Here is a 23,616-nt window from a genome sequence, read left to right on the forward strand (position 1 = left end):
TGTAGTCGAGGCAGCTGTGAGAGTTGATGGGGTCTTGGAAAATGTCTGAGAGTTTGTCTCCTGTGATGGTGACAAAGATTGAGAAGGGGGAGTGTGTTGCTTGAGATGGAGCAAGTAAATTTGACATCAGGGTAGAAGTTGATGAGCTCATCACAGATGCATGAGGCAGCACCAATGTCATAGAGGTAGAATTGAGGAGCCTTAACTATGTAGTCTTGAAGCATTAATTGTTCCATGTAGCAAAGAAAAAGGCAGGCATAACTGAAAGGCAGGTGTAACTGATCCCCATGGCTACTCTTTCGATTTGCAGAAAGTGAGATGAGTCAAAGGAGAAGTTATTGAGGGTGAACAGAAGCCAAACAAAGAGTCACCATTAGCATTGCTGGTGCTCCTTTCAGTAAAATAAATAAAAGCAAAAGAAAGTCTCTTCAGAGAAGCTGAGTATTCGTGTATTTGCCTCCAGCACTCCCGCAGCCTATGCAGTTGCTCAGATCCCTGTTCGATCCATTGGCAACCTAAACTCCAGATCCAAACCTGTGATACAATCAGGAACCTTTCCATGCACGAGGCCCTTTTGGAGCCTAAGTGGGTTCTTCGACTGCAGGTTGCCAACAGCTTGCAGCCTTTGTGGATTCTTCAGCAGCTGAGCCCCTCGCTAGTCCATTACTGTTTCAACTGGCCTCTAGGGCTATCTCGTATGGTTTCCCCATTTCTGGTGACCTCGACCGCTCTACTGCTCCCAGTTACCTTGACTACACACCACTACTAGCTCTCACAGTTACCTTGACTAAATCTATTCACACCCTTTCACGATTCTATTCCTTTCTTGCAAATCCTCCATTGCATCTGCTGCCACAATGAGGTCTTCCATTCCAGAAATCGGAGATATCCCCATTCTTCAAAAAATGTGGTTTCCCCTCTACTACCATCAACTTGGCCTTCGCCTGCATATCTTTCATTTCCCACACATCTGCCCTGGCTACCTCAGCCCCCAGACGCACCAAGGATAGTTCCCCCTGTCCTTGTATACCACTCCACTAGTGTCCACACACAACAAATATCATCCTCCGCAACTTTTGCCACCTTCAACGTGATCACACTCCCAGATACATCTTCCCCTCTGCTCCCTTCTCTGCCGTCCACAGGAACCCTTCACACCATGACTCCCTTGTCCACTCATCCCTTCCCATCAATCAGCTGCTTGGTTCTTACCCCTGGGACCGCAGGAAATATTACACTTCCTACCAAAACCTCCTCCGCCATTACCTTACGGGGCCCCAAACAGTCCTTCCAAGTGAAGCAACACTTCACTTGTGAATCTGCAGGGGTCATTGACTGCATCTGGTGTTTTTGTTTTGGCCTCTACATCGGGGAGACTGGACATAGATTGGGTGACTGCTTCCTTGAGCACCTTTGCTCTATCTGCTGCTGTAGTGGGAATTTCCCAGTGGTAACATCTTTCAATTCCCAGCCCTATTCCTATGCAGACAAGGTGTCATGCACTGGCAAACTGAGACCACCTCCAAATTGGAGGAACAACACCTCGTATTCCATCTGAGCACCCTCCAACCAGCTGGCATTAATATCAACCTCCCATTTCTGTGAGTCCTGGGCCTAGGGAAGGGGTCTTTTCTCCTTCTCTATCCCCTATTCCGATACCTTTTTCCTCCAGCTGCTCACTCCCTGTCTCTCTCTCTCACTATCCCTATGGCTCCTTTCCTTCAGCTCTGCATTAACACAGCTCCCCTGATCAGTTCTCGGCTTTTCTCTCCTGCTTTCTTATATATCCATCTGTGGCCTCTTAGCTGTTGGCTGTGCTCCTCCCCCTGCTCCTACTTCCCTGTCTTTTCAATCAGGCGCCTACCTGCTTTTAAAAAAAATATTTTAACTTTGATTTTCAAAGACTTGTATAAATTCAAACACAATACAATCTCTTTCAACCCCAATATGACATACATAGTCCGTTTTTAACCACCCCCCCCACTCTTCTCACCCCGCTTGCCCCAATGCAACTAAGAACAAAGTTATATAACTTTTCAACAGATATGAAAAACACAAATACCAGTGGAGTCAATGACCCCTACAGAAACCTAGGATTTAGAAAAAAAACAACCGAGATGACCGAGAAACCAAAGGTATGGAATAAAAGGGAAAAAAACAACTAATAGAGCACGTCTTCTGCACCACATCCCACTTCATTGATCCCAATAGTTTCCATACCCTTGTTCCGAAGGGGGATAGTCATATCTCCATACTGATATGTGTTATATTTCCTCCTTAAATTGTACGTGGTTTTCTCCAGGGGAATGCAACTTTGCATTTCCATATTCCTCCATGTAATATTTAGTTGGGAGTCAGACCTCCACATGGGTGTTATACATATCCTGGCTATCACCAAGGCGATTGTCACAAACTAAACTTGATACTTGGACAGTTTAAAACTCGAGTCCATAATGTTTCTCAGAAGGTACAATTCTGGATCCTGTGGAAAATCCACCTTTGTAATTTTTTTTTCAGAATGGCCCCAGGTCCTCCCAGAAGGATCTCACCTTTGTACACAGCCAGGTTGAATGGATAAAGGTTCCTATCTCCACACTTAAAGCTCATTTCTGAGATTTCTTGTTTAGATTTATGTAGGTTTTGAGGTGTGAGATATAGTTGATGCAGGAAATTGTATTGCACTAATCTATACCTGGTATTAATAACTGCTGTCCTGACACAGGTCTGACCAGCACCACTCATGGATTGTTGTGCCCAAGAGTGATTCCTAACTTTCCCTCGACCTGTGTAAGCCCAGTTTCTGGTCCTCACTTTGGAATATGAAATATATCATAGAAATAAACTTGTGCACATTCCCTCTTCGAATTAGAATCTCCATGTCACTACACACACACAGGGTCATACATGGTCCCAATTTGTCCTTTAAAAATGATTTTAGTGCAGATAACAGAAGAATGTTCAATTAGACAAATCGTATTTATTCCTCAATTGCTTGACTGACATGCGCTGCACTCACTTGTAACAATCTTCGATATCCCTGACCCCTTCTGGTACCAGGTGTTCAGTATCTTATTGTCTAGTCATGGGCATTAAGTTGTTTTAAATCAAGGGTGTTTTGGAAGATATCCCCACCTTCAATCCAATACATTGATTTATTCTTTGCCATGCCTGAAGTACATGCTTTAATATGGGGTTATCTGTTTATTTTGAAATTAATTTGTATCCCATTTATATATAAACTCTCCTGCTATCTTTTCACCTACCACATGTAGTCCAATTTGTGCCCAGGAGTTGGGGGGGGGGGGGGAGATGATGGAGCCCCCTTTCTCAAAGAGTGAGGCAATAAACCTCGCCTGGACAGCCCACATTTTTTTTTGAAATCTGGCAATTTAAAATCCCCCAGTTTGTAATCCCAGGTCAACTTTTCCATGGAGATTCTAGCCATGTCATAGAGGACGCAACACACCTTCACATCTCCCGGAGGAATTACCAAAAAACGTGCTAATTGAATAAAGTTTAACTCATCAAAAATACTTTAAAGTTGATCTAAAGTTACTGTTGACAAGAAAACAATGCCACCGTACAAAGAAAGATACTTGAAGATCACATTAAAAGAAAAACACGAAGGAAGAAAGGAAAAAGAACTTGGGCCTACCTCATCTACAAAGCCGGCTGCTGAAGTACCTACCTGGACCGCTGGAGACAGCCCTGGTGAGGGACCATCTCAAAGAGCCACCTCTGCGTCTTTTTGCAAAGATGGTGCCTTTTCAAAAACTGGATCTACACTGCGCATGCACGAAGAAGTCACACATGTGCGCTGAGGAGACCAAAAAACAAGCAAAAAAAAAAAAATCTCCAACACTTTTAAAAGGCCAGTCTAGCATCCCAGTTGTGGAACAAGAAGAAGAAGATTTTCCAGATATAGAAGAGGATTCTAACAATTCTACAAAGGAATAAGATTTGAGTACAGAAGAGGAAGAATTTAAAGGCAAGGCCAAGTTCTTTAAGAAAAAATGAATAAAATTGACAAACTTACAAGAGCAATGGAAAATAATTTCAAATTTCTAACTGGGGAATTACAACAAGTTAAAATGGATTTGACTAAATCAATAAATAATGTTTCACAAAGGGTCGATAAGTTAGAAGATGATCGTGAAGAGGTTCAGTGTATTACAGAAAGAGCGAACGTTAATGAAGATTCTGTTACTGCTTTGGTCTCTATGAATGAAAAGTAACTGGAGAAAGTTGACATCTTGGAGAATTATAGCAGAAGAAATAACCTTAAAATTGTAGGGATGTCCAAAGGTAAAGAAGGTCAGGATGTAATTCATTTTTTTTCAGAATTGGATACCTGACATGAGTACATAGAGCTCTTCAACTAAAGCCGGGACCGAATCCGAGACCTCAGTCTATATTGATCAGATTTATTAACTATCAGGATAGGGAGAAGATACTTGGATTGGCAATGCAAAGAGCTGGAGAACGTGGACATTTGAATTATGAAGGTAATAAGATTTTCTTTTATCTGGATTTGAGTCGAGCTCTTTTGAAGAAAAGGAAAGAGTTTAACCCAGTTAAGAAAGCTCTATATGATAAAGGCTATAGAGTTGTACTTAGTTATCCAGCTATGTTGAAAATATTAATTCCAGATCAGAAGAGTGTTTTCTTCACCAGTTATATTCAATCTGAAGACTATGTTAAAGATTTCTCTGAGGCTCGGCATAAAGAGGACTTGTTGAAATGACTTGTGGATGAATGGGGGGAGGAATCTCTCCTTTTCCTTTTGTTAGTCTTGATATTTTGATGACAAGAAAATTCCTTTTTCCCCTGGGGGTTGGGCATGTTTCTCTTTGACATCTGCATGTGCTTTCATTGTTGACAATGACCTGTATAATGGAGGGTGGCAATGCCGGCTTATCTGCCATTTTAGGAGCGAGGGATTTACTATTTTTTGTTGTTATTTCAGTTTTAAATGAAATTACTGTTATTGGATTGCAGGTGATGATGCCAGGACCTATTTTGATTTATGGGAATTTTTCCAGGACAGGAACGAGAGATATTTATTTGTTGGAATATATATATTTATATTTATGTATATACAACAATGATGGGTAAAGCAGACAAGATATTGAGTTTTAATATTAATGGGATTAATGGCCCCATAAAAAGGAAGAAGGTTTTGTCATATATTAAAAAAAATTAAGAGTGGATAATTTTTTTTAACAAGAGACCTATTTGATGGACATTGAACATTTAAAATTGAAAAGGGACTGAATAGGTCAAGTAGCTTTTTCTACATTTAACGCGAAAGCTAGGGGAGTGGCAATTTTAATAAAAAATTACGTTAAAATTCAGGATGTAATTACAGACTCAGTGGGAAGATATCTTATTGCCAAATATTTTCTGAAGAATGGACCTTATTGAATATTTATGCACCCAATTTGGATGATCAGAAATTTATTCAGGATTTTTTTTAAAATTTGGGGAATGTATTTGAAAATATTTTGGTAGGTGGTGACTTTAAATGGTTTGGAACCTGTATTGGATAAATCTTCGTAAACTATAATTAAGTCAAAGGCATTGTTGTCTTTGAAAGATTTTAATTTAATTGATGTATGGAGAAGAATGCATCCTAAGGACAGGGATTATTCTTTTTATTCTAGCAGGTTTGATACATATTCTAGAATGATTTCTTTTTGCTTTCTGCCTATAATCAATCAAGAGTGATTGGTGTGGATTATAAATCCAGATTAATATCTGACCATTCTCCTCTTTTGATTGAGTTGGAGTTTTTAGAAAGACAACCTTCAGTTTATAGATGGAGATTGATTTGCGTTTATTTATATGACAATAAATTCGATTGTTTTGTGATATTAATTTACATTCAACCAAAGATATGTTTGTTATTTGGGATGCGTTGAAAGCTTATTTAAGACGACATATTATGTTATTCTTCAAAACTTAAAAAGGACTACATGAAAGGTATAGATAAATTGGAAAAAGACATAACTTTATTGGAAAAAGAAATTCAAAAATCATCTTCCAAGGATAAGCTTAGAACTTTAGTTAAAATAAAACAAATTACAACACAATACAATGTTAATGTACAGAACAGAGAAAATGATATTACGTTCTAAAGAAAACTATTATAAAATTGGGGAACAATCACATCAGGTTTTGGCTTGGGAATTAAAAGCGGAACAATCAATGCAATTGTGGTGAATTTCTGCTAAGCTGTCAGTCTTCCTTTTGGTTAGCCTTGACTTACTGACATTGGCCATGCATTATCTCTACCATTAAAGACACTCATCTTGGGTATATGCACCCATTGTCTTTCATTATTGTACCATTAGTTTCTGCTAATAGAAGCCATGATTATTGTTTGACTACATCATCTTTGTCTACTTCATTAACTGACGCTCCAATTTTATTAGCAGAAATGCAGCACTCAAGCCAGAGCGGCTGACAATCGACCAGTCTCCCCCGAGGGCTAGAGAAATTTTCAACCACTGGATTGCTTGTTTCGATTACTACATGGCCCGAAACAATGTGGTCGATGAGGCGATACAGTGGGGCCACCTGAATTCCCTGCTGGGTGAGGTCCCTTTTGCCGTAACGCAAGGAGCTACCACTCTGGCTATAGCCCAGGAACGTATGACCGCTTGATATGTGGTGCCACGGAACGTGGTGGTTGCTCGACACCAGTTGCTGACTAGGCACCAGAAACCTGGGAAAAGTGATGCTGCCTATGCACTAGCCCTTGTCTCACTGGCAAACGAATGTGATGTCAGGGCAGTCAATGTGCAACAACACCGCAATGCCTTGAAGCTGGATGCTTTTGTCAACGGAATCGACTCCAGTTACATCCGTCAGAGGCTACTGGAGATGGAGCTCTAAACCTATGACCGGGCAGTCACTCTAGCCAAAACTTTGAGAAGTGCCACATGGTCCTGTGAAATGCTAGAAACCAAAAGGGAAACATCCAGGAGTGCTGGAACCCTGAAGGAAAGAAAAGGGCGAACCCCTGGCAAATGCTGCTTATGTGATAAGAGCTGGCACCCCAGACAGAAGTGCCCGGCTCGATTTGCTACCTGCAGCTATTGTGGGAAACTCGGCAACTTTGCTAAAGTGTGTAAGGCAAAAAGTACTCCCACTGAAAAGAAGAAGAAGGGCTAAGAAAATTCATCCTGGAGCTGCGGGAATGGAAGACAACTATGAAAAGGAGGAATTTCAGACAAACCGGCTGAATCTAGTTCAAGAGACGGCGAGGTGAAATCCCCTGTGTTAGCTCAATTGACTGTAAAGCTTGGGGGTTGTTACAGACTGGAACGGTTGACTATGAAGGGGGAAGTGAATGGTGAGACTCTCGATTGCTTAATAGACTCGGAGAGTACTGACAGCTACATCCACGAGAAGGTCGCCGAAGCCTTAAATTTGCAGAGATATCCAGCGAACCGAAAGATATCGATGGCTTGTAGTGAATTTACAAAAACTGTACGGGAAAAGTGTAAAGTTACTTTGAACTTGCAGGGACATTGTCTTGCTGATGTTGGGCTTTTTGTAATGTCTGATCTCTGTGCTCCTGTTACTGGGGTTGGATATTCAATCTCAGATGAAAAGTGTAGTGTTAAATTTCGATGGGCCACTACCCACACTTACCATCCCCCGCATTAGTTACTGCAGTTTGTCCACATTAAAGATCAAAGCTCCCTCTCTGTTCAGTAATCTGTCTCCCGAGTGTCGGCCGATTGTCACAAAGAGCAGTTCTTACAGCAAAGAGGGTCGTGAGTTTATTAAAGCTGAGAGGGAGTGATTGAACCCAGTAAGAGTCCGTGGCGAGTCCAGGTAGATGTTCTGAAAAATCACACTAAGAAACGACTGGCTATTGACTACAGCCAGACAATCAACCTTATGCTTACCTGGATGCCAACCCACTGCCACGCATCAATGAAATGATTAATCAGATAGCACAATACAAGGTGTAATCGATTATCGACCTCAAAGCAGCTTACCACCAAATCCCCATTTTAAAAAAAAGGGAACGACTCTATATGGCCTTTGAGGCTGATTGGGTGGTGGGGGGGGGTTATACCAGTTTAAAAGGGTACCCTTTGGAGTCACTAATGGTGTGTCAGTGTTTCAGAGGGAAATGGATAAGATCGTTAGAACATATAAGTTACAAGGTACGTTTTCCTATCTGGATAATGTCACTATCTGTGGGAGACCCAGACTGAACACAACAGCAACTTAAAGAAATTCCTAGCAACAGCTAAAGAACTCAATCTTACATTTACATTGTTTTCAACGCAACAGAGCTACCCATTCTGGGCTACATTGTTCGCAAGGGTGAAATCCGCCCCGATCCTGAAAGAATGGGTTCCCTTAAGAAGTTACCACCCGGAGACTCAGCAAAGGCCCTTAAAAGGTGTATGGGATTCTTTTCCTACTACCGCAAATGGGTACATGACTACGCTACGAAAGCACGCCCTCTGTTTGACACAAAATCTTTCCCTCTACAATAGCTTTGAAAGCTTGCGAGAGAATAAAGCTGATATTGCCAAAGCTGCACTCTCGTCCATTGACGAGGATGTCCTGTTCTAAGTGGAAATTGATGCCTCAGATTGTGCTTTGGCAGGAACCCTTAATCAAAAGGGCAGACCGGTGGCATTCTTCTCCCACACGTTACGCGGACCTGAACTTAAACATCCTGCCATTGAAAAAGAAGCCCAGGCTATCATTGAAGCTGTTCGCTACTGGAGACGCTTTCTAGCCAGCAGGAAGTTTACCTTGGTCACTGATCAGAAATCTGTAGCCTACATGTTTAGTACTAAACACAAAAGATTCTTCCACTACATAAGGGCTAACAACCTTCCTTACTCCCTGGAAGAAGTCAGAAAACTGACTAGAAGCTGTCCTGTTTGCGCAGAATGGAAACCACAATACTTTAAAGCTCCGGGGGCCACTCTCATCAAGGCAACCCGACCTTTTGAGAGGATTAGCTTAGATTTTAAAGGGCCATTACCTTCCAATAACAATATATATTTCCTTACTGTAATCGATGAATATTCAAGGCTTCCCTTCGCAATACCCTGCCCTGACGTCTTGGCAGTGTCTGTCATTAAGGCACTTGATAGAATTTTCAGTATTTTTGGTTTTCCCAGTTACATTCATACAGACAGGCTCAGCATTCATGAGCGCTGAACTGCGCCAAGCCCTGCTACGAAAGGGGATTGCCACCAGTTGTACCACGAGCTACAACCCACAGGGCAATGGGCTGGTCGAAAGGGCTAACGCTACAGTCTAGAAGACTGTTAACCTTGCGTTAAAGACACATGGTTACCCTGTTACCCGGTGGCAGGAGGTGCTGCCTGAGGTGCTACATTCTATTCGGTCTTTATTGTGTACTGCAACAAATCAAACACCTCATGAACGTATGTTTGCTTTTCCTAGGAAATCAGGAACTGTGATGGACTGGCCAGCCTGTTTATCTGAGCCTGGAACCGTACTGCTGAAGAGCCATGCTCGGACGCGTAAAACGGACCCTCTAGTCCAACCAGTTCAACTACTGCACACTAACCCCAATTATGGTCATGTTAAATTCCCAGATGGGAGCACGGACACTGTACCCCCAAGAGATTTGGCCCCACCTGGTTCACCTCTTCCTCACACCCCTACTCAGAATGATCCTGAGAGGTTGGGCTCACCTCCCCCCTCCAAGCCTGTGACCCCTAGTAAGCATTCAGATGGCTATGCTGAGGCTCCACTGCCTCACGCTGGCGATTCTGGAGCGGGTCCAGAAGTCTGACCTTCCCACATTACAGATCCAGGAATTGTACCAGCACCGCCAGCTCCCAAGGTTGCAAAGCCTGCACCTGTCCCAATTAGAAAATCAACTTGTTTCCGTAAACAACCCGAGGCGCTCCAGTATTCATAAACATCTAATTATATTCCGATTGCTCTGCTAGATACTGGCGTGTTTTGGCTGTTAGTGAGTTCTCAATGCCATTTATGGTATCAATGAATTGCTTACTTAAATTTTTACCGAGCAGCTGTCCCTTTGATTTTAACCTTTCTTCTGCCGGGGGAGACTGTGGTGAATCTCTGCTAAGCTGTCAGTCTTCCTTTCGGTTAGCCTTGCCTTACTGACATTGGCCGTGTATTATCTCTACCATTAGAGACACTCACCTTGGGTATAACTGTATGCACCCATTGTCTTTCATTATTGTACTATTAGTTTCTGCTAATAAAAGCCATGATTATTGTTTGACTACATCGTCTTTGTCTACTTCATTAACTGGCACTCCAGCAATACAACAGGATAATGATCGAGTGACTTACAAACCTCACAAAATTAATGATGTATTTAGGAAATTTTATGAAAAGTTCTATACTTCTGAATTATTGCATGATAAAGATGCTATAGATCAGGGGTTGCCAAACCGCAGCTCGCAAGCCACATGTGGCTCTTTGATATGTAATGTGTGGCTTGCAGAAAAGGTAGGTGTTGGCAGCGGGGAGGGTGGCTGTCAGTGGGTCACCAACCCGCTGTTGGGCACCTGAAAGCTGCTAGCCATCTTTGCCTTGCTGCTTTCAGGTGCCTAGGGGGAGCACTCAGAAGCAGAGAATATACCTCCCTGAGGTGGGTTGAGTAAGTACACCTCGGGGACAGGTTCTCCGCTTTCAGGTGGCCTCCCAACAGCCGCATTCGGGTATTTTGGGCGGCTTTGCCTTCGGGAATTATGGTGACCTGAAAGGGGCTGTTAACAATGGTGTTAGTGGGTGTGGCTTGCAATTGCGTGATTCCTATGGCTCTCAAATATCTGGTTTATGGTATGCGGCTCTTATGTTAAGCAAGTTTGGCCATCCCTGCTATAGATGATTACTTTTAACAACTGTTATTACCAAGCTTAACTCAAGAAGGTAAGGATGAATTAGATAGTTCTTTTACTGAACAGGAGGTATTTGATGCGCTTTCTAGTTGACAAAATAATCAATCTTCAGATGAAGATGGGTTCTCATTTGAATTTTATAAAGAGTTTAAAGATTTATTGGTTTCATTATTCATGAAGGTAATAGCACAAGCTTTTGAACAACATTATCTTCCAGAAACCTTTTCCATGGCAATTATTACGGTTATTCCTAAAAAAGATAGAGATCCATTAAACTCAACTTCTTATAGACATATATCTTTATTGAATGTAGATTATAAAATTGTAGCAAAATTATTAGCGCATAGAATTAATGAATTTCTTCTTGATTTAATAAATAAAGATCAGGTGGGTTTTGTTAGAAATAGACAAACCAGAAAATATAGTAAGGTTATTAAGTATAATTCCTTTAGCTCAGCCAAAAGACTTGAGCCTTATTGTAGTTTTAGATGTGGAAAAGGCCTTTGATAGGTTAGAATGGGATTTTTTGTTTAAGGTGCTCAGTAAATTTGGTTTTAATGTAAACTTTATAAATTGGGTTAAGTCCTAAAGCTAAAGTAACTACAAATGAAGAGATGTTCCAATTTTTAAATTTGAATAGACCTAGTAGACAGGAATATTCATTATCACCTTCTCTGTTTGCTTTAGCCATAGAACCATTGGGACAAAGGATTAGGGATGATCAACAATTAAGGGGATTTGAGAGAGAACAGACCCAGTGTAAAATTAGTTTATTTGCGGATGATGTATTAGTTTATTTAACTCAACCACAAATGTCATTACCAAGACTTTATCAACAATTATTAGTCTGTGGGAAACTTTCAGGATATCAAATAAATTGGGATAAAAGTGAGGTGACGGAACTAGTTAAAGGAGATTATTCACTTTGTAGAGAAATAGTTCATTTTAGGGGGACTGATAAGATTAAATATTTGGGTATACGTATTGTTACTAATCTGAAAAAATTATATAAATTAAATTACATCCCAATATTTTTTAAGAAAGGAAGATTTGGGTCAATTTACCAATTATGTTAATAGGGAGAATCAATTGTATTAAGATGAATGTCTTTCCAAGAATTCAATATTTATTTCAAACTTTGCCTATACCTTTACCTCAAAATTTTTTCCTAGATTTAAATAAATAGCTTTCTTTGGAAAGGGAAAATAATAAGAAAGTCATTAGAGAAATTAACATGGAAATATGAACAAGGAGGGTTGCAACTTCCTAATTTTAAGAATTATTATAGAGCAACTCAATTAAGTTTTTTAGCTTGTATGTTTGTTAAATCTAGACCATCATGGGTAGACATTGAGTTAACTAAGATAGAAGTTATGCCAGATGAATTTATTTATAAATGGGAATCTAAATCTAGTACAATAGAAAAGTAAGTCCCAATATTAAGACATTTGTTGAATATTTGGAATAAAATAAAATAAAATTAGAAATTGATGGAAACATTATTTCATTAAAAACGCCATTAATCAATCTTCTCTTACTTTTTCCAAAGGATAATCCTTTTTTAAACATGGTGTGATAAGGGAATTTCAAAATTAGGAGATTGTTATGATAATAATAGATTGATGTCTTTTGATCAGCTAATGCTTAAATATAATATTCCTCATCATATATTATTTCGTTATTTTCAGTTGAGGGCTTATCTAAGAGACAAATTAGGACCAGAAATTATTTTAAAAGACATAAGATTTGGAAAAAAATATGGTTGATGGAATGATTAAAAAGTTTATTTTAATTGCAAGAACAGATGCCCAAAGTAGGTTTGTTCATTTTAAAAAAAATGGGAATGAGATTTAGATATCACCATAGAACAAGAAGACTGGCAACATTTGTGTAAAGAAGTTATGACATATACTATTAATGTAAAATTTAGATTACTTCATTATAATTTTTTTTTTACATCAATTGTATATTACTCCTCAGAAATTAAATAGATGGAAACTGAATTTATTGGATCAATGTTTTAGATGTGGAATAGAAATTGAAACTTTTTTCATTCTACGTGGTCTTGGTTTCTATTCATAAATTTTTACAATGGATAATGGGGGTGAATTTTCATTTAAATCCTGAATTATTTTTGTTAGTTAATTTTGAAAGTGTCACCCTGAATTATCGTCAGATTCTGAATTGAAATTTGTTAAGTTGGCAAGGGAATGTGTTGCTGTAACATGGAAATCTGATGTGTCATGAACTTTAGAGAGATGGCATGCTTAAATTCAAAGTTGCATTCTATTGGAGAAAATTACATATAATTTGAGGAATAAATACTCTTTATTTTTTTCAAATTTGGGGTCTGTACGCTAGATTTATGAAGTTAAAATAATAATTTATATTTACTTTTATATTTTCCCTGTTGCACAAAGTTTCCCCTGAAGAAATAAAATAATGACTGTGTGAAGTTTCTGAGGTTTCTGAATGTCACCTGATGCAATCCAAATTAATTAATTAGTTAATTACTTAGTCAATTGTGATTGTTTTTTATGAAATATTTTGTTTTTAGTTCTGGGACTACTATAGTTTTTTTTGGTGGGAGGAGTTTTAAGTTTATATTTGTTAACATTCCATTATGTAACTTGGTATATTCTCATTATTTGATCTTATAAATGTTGATTAAATAAAATATTAAAAAAGGGATTCTAGCCACTTTACCTTTCCACAAAACTTTATGACGGATCCATTGAGCATCTTAAAAAAAGCCCTGGGGCAACGGAATGGGTAACAACTGAAATAGATATTGTAGCCTCGGCATGACATTCATTTTAACACAGTTAACTCTGTCTACCAAAGTTATGGGCAGAGTTCTCCATCTGCTGAGGTCCTCCTCAGTCTTCTGGAGCAAAGGTAGATAATTGAGTTTGTATAAGTTGCGAAAATCCATGTCTACTTTTAATCCCAGATACTTAATGCCTTCTTGCGGCCATGTGAATGGACTTCCCTTTTGGCATTGTCTATAACCCCCCCTTCATCAAAGGAATGATCTTGCTCTTGTCCAGATTTACCTTGTACTTACTCTGAGACCTTCCCATAATCCTCCAGAATGGTCCTAAGCCTGGCCAATGACCCCTTTCCCCCCCCCCTCCCCAGAGTGTGTCAAATATACTAATACATCATCACCTTGAACCTTTATGTCTGGATCCTGCCAAATGGCTTCTGCCAGCAGCTCAGTGGCCTGTATGAACAATGCTAGGGACAATGGACAGCTCTGCCTACTGGACCTACTCAATGGAAACACTGAACACATTTTAGCTTGGGGTTTATAGTAGTGTCTTAATGCAATTACTAAATGTTTGTCCCAGTCTAAATTTCTCCAGTACCTCGAACAAAAAGTTCCACTCCAATCTGTTGAAGGCCTTCTCTACATCCACAGCTATGGCCACTCCTGGATCCATCACTGGTTGTGCTAGATGTACTATATTAAGCAGCTAGCTATGTTGTTTGCTGATTGCCTCTTCTACAAATTCAGCTTGATCTGGGTTATTAATCTCAGCAAATATACCGCCAACCTATTGGCCAATGCTTTTGCTATGATTTTGTAATCAGCATTCAATAACAAGATGGCCGTAAAAGAGGAGGAATTCAATGGGTCCCTGTCTTTTTTATCAGGATTAACATGATGATTGCTGTTGAGAAAGACTCCATGAGTGTAGGTATCTCCATCGCCTGATCCACCACCTTCATAAGAAGGGGTATTAGGAGATCCTTGAACTCTTTATAAAATTTCACAGGGAAATCATCCAACCCCTGGTGATTTATTATCCTGCAATGAGCCAAAGGTTTTTTCAATCTCCTCCCTAGAGAAGGGGGCATTCAGCCCCTCACGATCTTCCTGATCCAAATGTAAGCAAGAAATCATCAATTTTAGTGGGGACCCCCCCAACTCTGATTTATACAGAACTTTCTAAATGTTTTGTTAATTGCCCACTTGCTTTTTGCTCATACCTTGACAAAGGGCTCTGTCCTGAAACATTGTCTATTTATTTTTGCCACCTGTAGATGCTGCAGGACCTGCTGAGTTTCTCCAGCACTTTTGTGTATTAACGACATTCACAGTGCCTGGTTTTGGTTGTTCCTCAGAAGAGAATTCTATTCATGTAATTATCATGCCAAAATTGAATTGTATGTGCATCTGCAACCTCCTGTTGCCTTTACATTGAGCTGAAAAGGAAAATTGTTTCCATGTTCCCCATGATAATCCTTTAAGATCTCATTACACTGGAGTTCCCTGGTTATCATTGGTTTTTCTCTACATTCTTCAAAAGCTACCTTATGCATACTGACACCAAAGGATAGGCTCAGTCAACTGTAGTGTGTTCAACTTACAAATTGTGGCTAAGTGTCACATGACCTAATCCAGGAATCTGACTAATGTTAAAGAAACACAAAAGCTACATCTGCTAGAATCTACAAGACCATAAAACCTTGGAGCAGAAATGGGCTATTAAGCCCAATGAGTCTGTCCTGCCATTTTCACACAAACTGATCCATTTTTCCACTCTGCCCCTCTGCCTGTCCTTTTCCTCATAGACTTTGATACCCTGGCTAATCAAGAACCTATTAATACTTGGCCTTCACAACCACCTGTAGCAACAAATTTCACAGATTCACCACCCTCTGGCTTTGGACCTGAAATGTTGACTGATTATTTCTACCCATGAATGCAATCTGACCTGCCTAGTACCTCCAGCAAATTTTTATCTGCTTGGATGTCCAATGATAGTTTACAAAAATGGAATGTATTCTGTGAATAACATTATGCATTACGGCCAAAGGAACTGCTTATACTAACTATCCGAGACTCTCATTTGTACAAAACAAAATTTATTTATTTTTATAGATATAATGTGTCCTGCATGTGTGTAATGTCTGATGGTGTGTCTGCATATTTTTGCACCAAGGTCTGGAGAACCCTCTTTCATCAAGTTGTATTTGAAAAATCAAATGACAATAAACTTGACTTGAATAGACTGTTAATTTTATTGCGACTTTCACATCAATGTTGAAATCTTAATTTCTTTTACAGAACATTCATTCTTTTATGTCATAACACATTGATTCTGAATCAATCTTGGAGCTTGAATACCATCAATTTAGCGAAGAAATACTGCTATGACTAAAATGTGAACATCACTAACCAGGAATAATAGGTTTTATCTTTGATGTGAGTTAGGTGGAGGAGAAATGAATATAAAAGTTCAAGTAAAAGCAAGATATTTTCACACTCCAAAGTAAGCAATTACTTGGGCTTTATCTTGATGTGAGTTATGTGGAGTTGAAATGAAAATACAAGTTCAAGTAAATCCAAGGTATTTTTACATTCTGAAGTCAGCAATTATTTCTACAGCATGTTTTGTAACAATTCAATGTCATGTCATATGGGGGTCATGTCAACAAAGGTTATTCTTGTATGCAAATGCTGAAAGAATTTTTTAGTATTACTGCAATTAGTTTTAATTACAGTAATTATGTGAATTGGGCTGCTCATGACAAATATCGGTGTTGTGGTAAATAACACATTTTAAGTTGTTCTTTGTTTCTTTATTGCATCTATTATTCCTTTCAGCTTTTTCCACATGCAGAATTGTGGCCTTGTATTGCTGAATATGATACAGGACTTTTGTTAAGGGAGGAAAAATGTCTGAAATTTTTTTATCAATAAAATAAAAAGTTATTTTATTCTATTTTTTTTTGTTTCTGATTTTTTTTTCTTTTTTAGGTAACATTTTAACTTTACAGGAAATAATATGAATCGATTGGACAAGCAGAAAGACGATGAATTTTTTCACTTTGCCTTTTGTTCCGCTCAATATTTTGGAGAATATAATAGAAACAAGCTTCCTGATAATAAAACAAGTGTTCATATTCTGTGTTTTAATTGCTCTGGATTGTTCTGGGTGTTTTAATGACCCTTCAAGAAATACAAACTATTCAAGCACAATTCTGAATGATTTCACACATCAAGCAAACCTATTGATATCTCTAATTGCATTAATTTATACATGAAATACTTTTTGTAATCGAGGTGTTTCTAATTTTAGTCCATTTGAGTTTGCACTTTGCATTATTAAAAATCCTCTCCAGTCAGCTCTAGTAACTGTGCATTACTAACTTATCAAGCTGCTGTCGTGAAAACGATCAGAAGATTGGTCCTTGAAACACTTTTGCCTTGCTACAACTCAGTGAGGTGGCATATGCAAAGAGGATGCCTGGCTGCATATCTGAGTGGGTTTGTTTTTAAGGATCTTTTTGTTCCATGGAAGCTTAAGCTGGTCACTCTGTCAGATGTATATTGGAATAGAAACACAAAGTAGCAATTTGCTAGTCTGTCTTTGGTCACCTTCATAATTCTTGCCTGTGATTATGTCCTTTCGAGGCCAGAAGATTAAGAGTTGCTCTAGTTAAAGGCATTGAACAAGAATTTGATGGTGAAGTTATTTCTTCTGAAGTTCAGAGTGAGGGAATGGCAGCTGGGAAAGTTTAAAATCTGCTGTCTGTCTGTATACTGTGTTAATTTTATTGCGACTTTCACATCAATGTTGAAATCTTAATTTCTTTTACAGAACATTCATTCTTTTATGTCATAACACATTGATTCTGAATCAATCTTGGAGCTTGAATACCATCAATTTAGCGAATGATAACCAGCTTATCTTGAAAAGGAATGGGACTTGCTTTTACAAGGAGGTGTGTGACCCTTGGACTGGCGCATATAGTGTATGGAGTTCAATTTTGTGCTTTTGGTTTACAACACGATTACCCCTTCTTTATTTCTCAGTTTGTGTGGAATTAAAGATAGGCAAAAGACATCCCTAGAAGGAACCCTTGCTCTCTGTAAATTGGCCCCATAAGAAAATCTGATTAAGTCACAGCCCATCTGTATTGTTCAATATATTGTTGCGGGTGTTTTAGAAACTAAACCACCCGTATATTTCAGCATACAAGTTGACTGGCAGATTTCGGACCCTCCCCACCCTGCTTTTTTCAGCCTCATTTTAAGGGTTTTATTTTATATTGAGCACATAAGTCTACCTCCAAAAATCACGATGCTTGAAATGTTGGGTGTTTGTTGACATATCAGTCCACACACACACACACACACACACACACACACACACACACACACACACACACACACACACACCCTCCCCCCCACACACAAACACCTCCCCAGACACACCCCCACCAAATCACGATGATTGATCTGTTTATCATGAAGGCTCCATCAAAACGAAGGGTATGAAAGCGAGTGTTAAAGTAAAAGTGATAGAAATGGCCAAGAAAACCCACAACTACACTGCTGCAAGAAAATTCGATATAAGTTGGTAAGAGATTGGAGGAAGAAAGAAGAGACTAAGAAAAATATCAAAAAGGCAATGTTCGATCAGAAGAAGAATCACTTGTTGGCCAGAATTGGAAAATTATGATGCAGAATTGACACGGGAACAGAGGCAAGATTGCTACACAATCGCTTGAAATAAAATAAGAACATTTCCACTGCAGTGGGCAAAGTCGCATCCAGAACTCACTTAAGATTTTGAAGTTACAGGAGACTGGTGCAACCATTTCATGAACAGGAAATATCTGGTATTACTACAAAAAAAATTGCTCAGAAACTACCAAAAGATCTTGATCAGAAAGTTGTAGATATTCACCAGTTTATTATATGTAACTGGCAGAAACACAAGTTTGCATTGGCAAACATTGGAAACATGGACGAAACCTTCATGAATTTCAACATGATGGGGAATAGAAGAGTGGAATGGAAAGGTGTGAAAACTGCAAACCAGAAGTACAACCCATGAAAGGACCAGGTTTACTGTGGTGTTATCGTGCATGGCCGGTGGGACGAAGTTAAGACCCATGGTAATCTTCAAATGCAAAATTAAACATACTGAAAAATGGTAGAAAATGTGTGGAACATGTACAAGGAATGGAGTTTGCTTGTCTGGGATATGTTTCGTAGCCACTTAATAAAGAACACTAAAAGTAGATTAGCATTACATTACTTGAAAAAAGCACACAAATGCTGGAGAAATTCAGCAGGTCAAACAGTGCCTTTACATAGCAAAGGTAAAGATACATCACCAATGTTTCGGGCTTGAGCCCTTCATCAAAGTGTGGGGGAACTTGAGAGATGTCCAAACAAATGGGGGAGGGTGGGTGGTGAGGGTGGGAGATGATAGGTGGGGGGGAGGACTGCAGGGAGGGGGGAGGAGTCTAGGCTAGGTAGAGAGAGAAAGGAAGTAGGAATAAGAATGACTATTTAGTGGAATGAAGTGAACTCAATGTTCATGCCATGTGGCTGGAGTGTGCCCAGACGAAAAATGAGGTGTTGTTCTTCCAATCTGCAGGTGGTCAGGATGGGGTAGTGTGAAAGGACATGAACAGACATGTGAGCTTGAGCGCGTGACTCAGAATTGAAGTGGTTGGCCACGGGGAGGTCGCTTTTGTTGCGGATGGAGAGAAGGTACTGGACGAAGCAATCTCCTAATCTGCGACCGGTCTCTCCAATGTAGAGAAGACCACAGTGGGTGCACTGGATGCAGTAAATGAGTTATTTGGAGGTACAGGTGAAGTGTTGCTTCACCCGAAAGGTCTGTTTGGGACCTCGGACCGTGGTGAGGGAGGAGGTGTGGGTATTACATCTCCTTCGACCACAGTGGAAGGTGCCGGGGGGGGTGGGGGGGATGTGTGGGAAGGGAAGAGTGCACAAGGGAGTCATGGAGTGAGTGGTTCCCACGGAAGGTTGAGAGGGGTGGAGAAGGAAAAATGTGTCTGGTGGTGGGGTCCTGTAGTAAGAACCGGACATTCCTTTCCCCCTTTTGTTCGGACATCTCTCATGTTTCCCCACACCTTGATGAAGGGCTCGATCCCGAAATGTTGGTGATGTATCTTTACCTTTGCTACATAAAGGCACTGATTGACTGCTGAGTTTCTCCAGCATTTGTGTGTTTTTTCACTTAACCATGGTGTCAACAGAATCCTGTGTTTTACCTCAGCATTACAATATTTGCATGGCAGTTATCCCAGGTGGTTTGATGTCTCTTTTGCAACCTCTCGATGTCTGCTGAGCAAGCCATTCAAAGACGATATGCATAAGGAATGGAATACACATATGTCAAGTACAGAAAAATTATTCACAAAAGGTGGGGCAATACGCACTTTATTGCTTGATGTGCTGTGTGACTTTGTGCTCAAGGCATGGGACAAAGTTAAAATAGAGACTCTAATAAAATCATTTTAAAAGTGTGGTGTCTCTTGTGCAATTGATGGCACGGAAGATAATTTATTTTGTGACACTGAAGACGAAGCTGAAGCCACCATATGAGATACAGACTGGGACCGTATGATGACTGTATTTAAACAGTGAAAATATTGATGTGCTTGCCGCGATCTTTGCCTCAGACGATGATAGTGATTTTGAAGGGTTCGAAATGTGTTGTTGTTTTCAATAAAAGTTTCTTTTTTTGGTCTTTCAAGGGCCAACCTATATGCCAAATTGTTTTTTCAAGGACCGACTTGTACGCCGAATCAACGAGGAACGGTTTTTGAGCTGATTTTAAGGTCTCAAAAGAATATCCGGCATATAAGTCAAACCCCCCCCTCCCCATTTTTGAGAGACCTTTTTAGGGTTTCACGACTCAAGTTATATGCCGAAATATACGGTATTTATTGCAGCTTTGATTGCACAACATTCAGCAACAGAAAAACAATAGCATTTGTCTTTGTATATGTTTTAAAGTTGCAATTTTTTTGTGTTGGCTATTAGTATTTCTAATGTATAGATTGTAAAATATTACAAAATAAATTGCTCTGCAGCCAATGTACTTTTCTTTCTGTCAAAGTATTCAAATTTTATAAGCAGTGCCTCAAATTGCATCTTCCATTTTTCCTGTACACAACAAAACTCTGAGCATATAGTCCTAATGTATTGGTCAAATTACTTCAGGGACAAGCAAGATTTAAAAAAAAAAGTCCTTGTGCATTAATTGCAGTTTAAGGGAATAAAATGTAAGATAGATTAGCATTTATGTATGATTTTTGTGCGATGTCAAATCCTCCCAAAGTGCTTGGTAACTTTTGAAGTGCAATTACCTTTACTGTGTAAAATGGTTAGCCACATTTACAGGTAACATTGTTTTAGTAATAACTGAGTGCTTAACATAGAGAACAAAGTACTCTATTTTTAGCTATTTGAGAGTGAATATTGGAATCATATCTTCAAATTGGAAGAATTAGATTCAAGAAGATGGCTATGAATGAGCTGTCACAGGAAACTGTAGAAACAAGCATAGTTTCAAAAAAACATTTGGACAAATGGACAGATGGGAATGACTTAGAAGGCAAATGGGATGAGCCTGAAATGCCACCTTGCTTAGTGTGGATGAAGAGACTGTTCTGTGCTTTATAATTCTGTAATCATAAAGTTCAGCTACTGCAGTGTGTGCAGATGGGGGCTGGGGGAGGGGGCAAGTTGTCCGAGGATTATTTGCCCCCATGTGTTAGGACACACTGGCTGTGGATTCATTTAAAGAAGTCATAAAACATGTTATAAAATCTTTATCCTGAATTACCATTACAAGATATCTTGATCATGTAAATTTATCACTTTGTGTAATTCTGATATTAAATCTTAAGAAAACAAGGTTGTTAATTTTCATACATTACCATATTTTCCTCTTGAACTGAAATATTTCTCCAGTACTGAAATTTCTACAGTCCAAAATAAAAGTTAAACCGGTAGGGTATAAAATGTTCAGGAAGGACAGGAAAGAGAAGATGAGAGTTTGTTGTCATATACATAAGTACAATGTACAGAATGGTTCCTGGGATGAGGGTTTGCAATTAAAATGATGGATTAGCGAGGCTGAGGCTATTTTCTTTGGATAGAGAGTAAGCTGAAGGGAGATTTAGTAGAAATAGAGTAGTCTGAACAGAATAAATAGGAGACTATTCCCTTTTATTTTCGTACTTCTCATAAGAAAGGAAAATAAAATAAATAACTTTTATACACCTGCACATTTGGTAGAGGGATATATTTGACTTTGAAAAAGATGGCTAAAGACATGGTGCAGGAGTGAGGGCTTCGGGTTTCTGGATCATTGGGCTCTCTTGCAGCAAAGATGGTGCCTGTTCCAACAGGACGGTTTGAATCTGAATCGGAGGGGGATTAATATCCATGTGGGAAGGTTTGCTTGTGTTGCTCCGGGAAAGGTTTAAATTAGATTTGCAGGGAGATGGGATCCAGAGCAGATAGAGGAATGGAGGAGGGAAAAGATTATGTGAACATTACATGTAATGTTAGAAATCAATGTGGTGGACATGTTCTCAGGTATATTGTAGGGAAGGCAGATGAGCTTAAAGAGTGGATTGGCACATGGAATTCTGACATTATGGCTATTAGAGAAATTTGATTTCAGGAGGGGCAGGACTGGCAGCTCAATGTTCTGGGTTTCCGTTGCTTCAGATGTGATAGAACGGGGAGATGAAAGGTGGAGGAGTGGGATTGCTCGTCTGGGACAATATCATAGCTATGCTCAGACAGGTTAGACCAGAGGGCTCATCCCCTGAGGCTATATGGGTGGTGCTGATGGACGGGAAATTCATGACCATGCTCATGGGGTTGTGTTATAGACACAAGAATTGGAGGAGCAAATCTGTAGAGAGATAGGAGACAGCTGAAGAAACACAAGGGTGTGATAGTAGGAGATTTAAATTTTCCACATATTGATTGGGTCTCCCATACTGTAAAAGGGCTGGATGGCTCAGAGTTTGTCTAATGTTTCCTAAATCAATGTAGAGATATCAACTAGAGATAATGCAATACTGGATCTCCAATAAGGGAATGAGGCAGGACGGGTGACAGAAGTATGTGTTGGGGAGGTTTTGGGTCTAGTAATCATAATGCCATTAGGTTCAAGTTAATTATGGAGAAGGATAGGTCTGGGCCTTGGGTTGAGATTCTAAATTGGAGAAAGGCAATTTTGAGGAAATGAGACGATCAAGAATGCGTGGATTAGGATAAGTTGTTTTGGGGCAAGGATGTTCGAGGGAAGAAAAAGACCTTCAAATTTTGAGAGTACAGAGTTTGTTCTTATCAGGATTAAAGGCAAAGTTAACAGCCGTGGGGAACCTTGGTTTTCAAAGGATATTGGGGATCTAGTTTGGAAGAGGAGAAGTATATAGCTGGTTTAGGCAACAAAGAGCAAATGAGGTACTTGAGTTTAAAAAAAATTCTAGAAAAACCTCAAGAAGAAAAAAACCCAGGAAAGCTAAAAGAAGACAATGAGGTTGCTTTTGTGAAGGAAAATCTTAAGGTTTTCTGCAGGTGTATTAAGAACAAAAGGAGAGTAAGGGACAAAATTGATTCCCTCAAAGATTAGAGTGGCAGCTTTGTATGGAGCCAGAAGAGATGGGGGAAATCTTAAATGTTTTTTTTTTCATGAGTATTAACTCAGGAAACTGGCATAGAGTTGAAGGAAGTAAGGAAAACAAGTAGTGAGGTCATGGAACCTGTACAGATTAAAGAGGAGGAGGTGCTTGCTGTTTTAAAGCAAATATGGGTGGGTAAATCCCCAGAGCCTGAGAAGATACTCCTTCAGACCTTGAGGGAGGCTAGTGTAGAAATTGCAGGAACTCTGGCAGAAAAATTTAAATGTCCTTAGTCATGATG

General features: G+C 39.4%; 1 protein-coding gene across 4 annotated transcripts in view; it reads left to right on the forward strand.

Annotated features, from left to right (window-relative positions):
* LOC138736715 (XK-related protein 6-like) overlaps positions 1 to 23,616 on the forward strand; it is a 90,061-nt gene that overhangs the window by 35,022 nt on the left and 31,423 nt on the right. The window contains exon 2 of one of the 4 annotated variants that reach the window (XM_069886680.1): positions 6,438 to 10,249. The exons of 2 other annotated variants lie outside the window; for them this stretch is intronic. In XM_069886680.1, the coding sequence (XP_069742781.1) occupies positions 6,438 to 6,666 (229 nt within the window). In that variant the 3' untranslated portion in view covers positions 6,667 to 10,249. Of the gene's footprint in view, positions 1 to 6,437; positions 10,250 to 17,517; positions 17,628 to 23,616 lie in introns of those variants that run through there. One more of the 4 variants, XR_011340524.1, reaches the window with a different exon arrangement.

The sequence above is a fragment of the Narcine bancroftii genome, chromosome 6 (genome assembly GCF_036971445.1).
Source record: "Narcine bancroftii isolate sNarBan1 chromosome 6, sNarBan1.hap1, whole genome shotgun sequence".
NCBI classification, from domain to species: domain Eukaryota; kingdom Metazoa; phylum Chordata; class Chondrichthyes; order Torpediniformes; family Narcinidae; genus Narcine; species Narcine bancroftii.